A 485-nucleotide genomic window follows, 5' to 3' on the forward strand; every position below is an offset into this window, starting at 1 on the left:
TGAAAAGGATAAAGGTATTTATTGACTACTTATAGATGTGTATTAAGTATGGCTTTGTTAATTGACTTTTTATTTTACCTGGAATTTCAGAATAAAAACAAATTGAACGAGGATGATGGAGAGGACACCAAAGACAAGGAGTCCAACGACATTGGTGAGATTACGCAGGATGCCGACACTACCCTCACCATCATCCCTACTAAGGAATCTTGCAAGGTGACTTTGTGCCTTTCAGTGGTTTTCTTATACTTTCTGTGTAAATATGACTTGTAAATGGAAAAATTAACTGGAAATGTTACTTGCTTGGGAGACTAATTCAAAGTCAAGATTTTATGATGTATATAAATATTTCTTGTTTACATTGTGGTAGCAGGTCAATAAAAAACAGAATAACAAGCACAAGATTTATTAAGATTCGACTATGATGACATCGTAAGCAACATGCAATCATTTACTTTCAGGAATCAAATGTGAATGGCACAGTT

At 34.0% G+C, this 485-nt stretch overlaps 1 protein-coding gene across 1 annotated transcript in view; it reads left to right on the forward strand.

Annotated features, from left to right (window-relative positions):
* The window catches only part of LOC119592246 (sarcolemmal membrane-associated protein-like), a gene marked incomplete in the record, with an annotated part of 84028 nt that overhangs the window by 75728 nt on the left and 7815 nt on the right, over positions 1-485 (forward strand). The window contains 2 exon segments of the mRNA XM_037941082.1: positions 91-216; positions 462-485. Coding sequence (XP_037797010.1) covers positions 91-216; positions 462-485 — 150 coding nt within the window.

Source organism: Penaeus monodon, chromosome 29 (assembly GCF_015228065.2).
Source record: "Penaeus monodon isolate SGIC_2016 chromosome 29, NSTDA_Pmon_1, whole genome shotgun sequence".
NCBI classification, from domain to species: Eukaryota; Metazoa; Arthropoda; class Malacostraca; order Decapoda; family Penaeidae; genus Penaeus; species Penaeus monodon.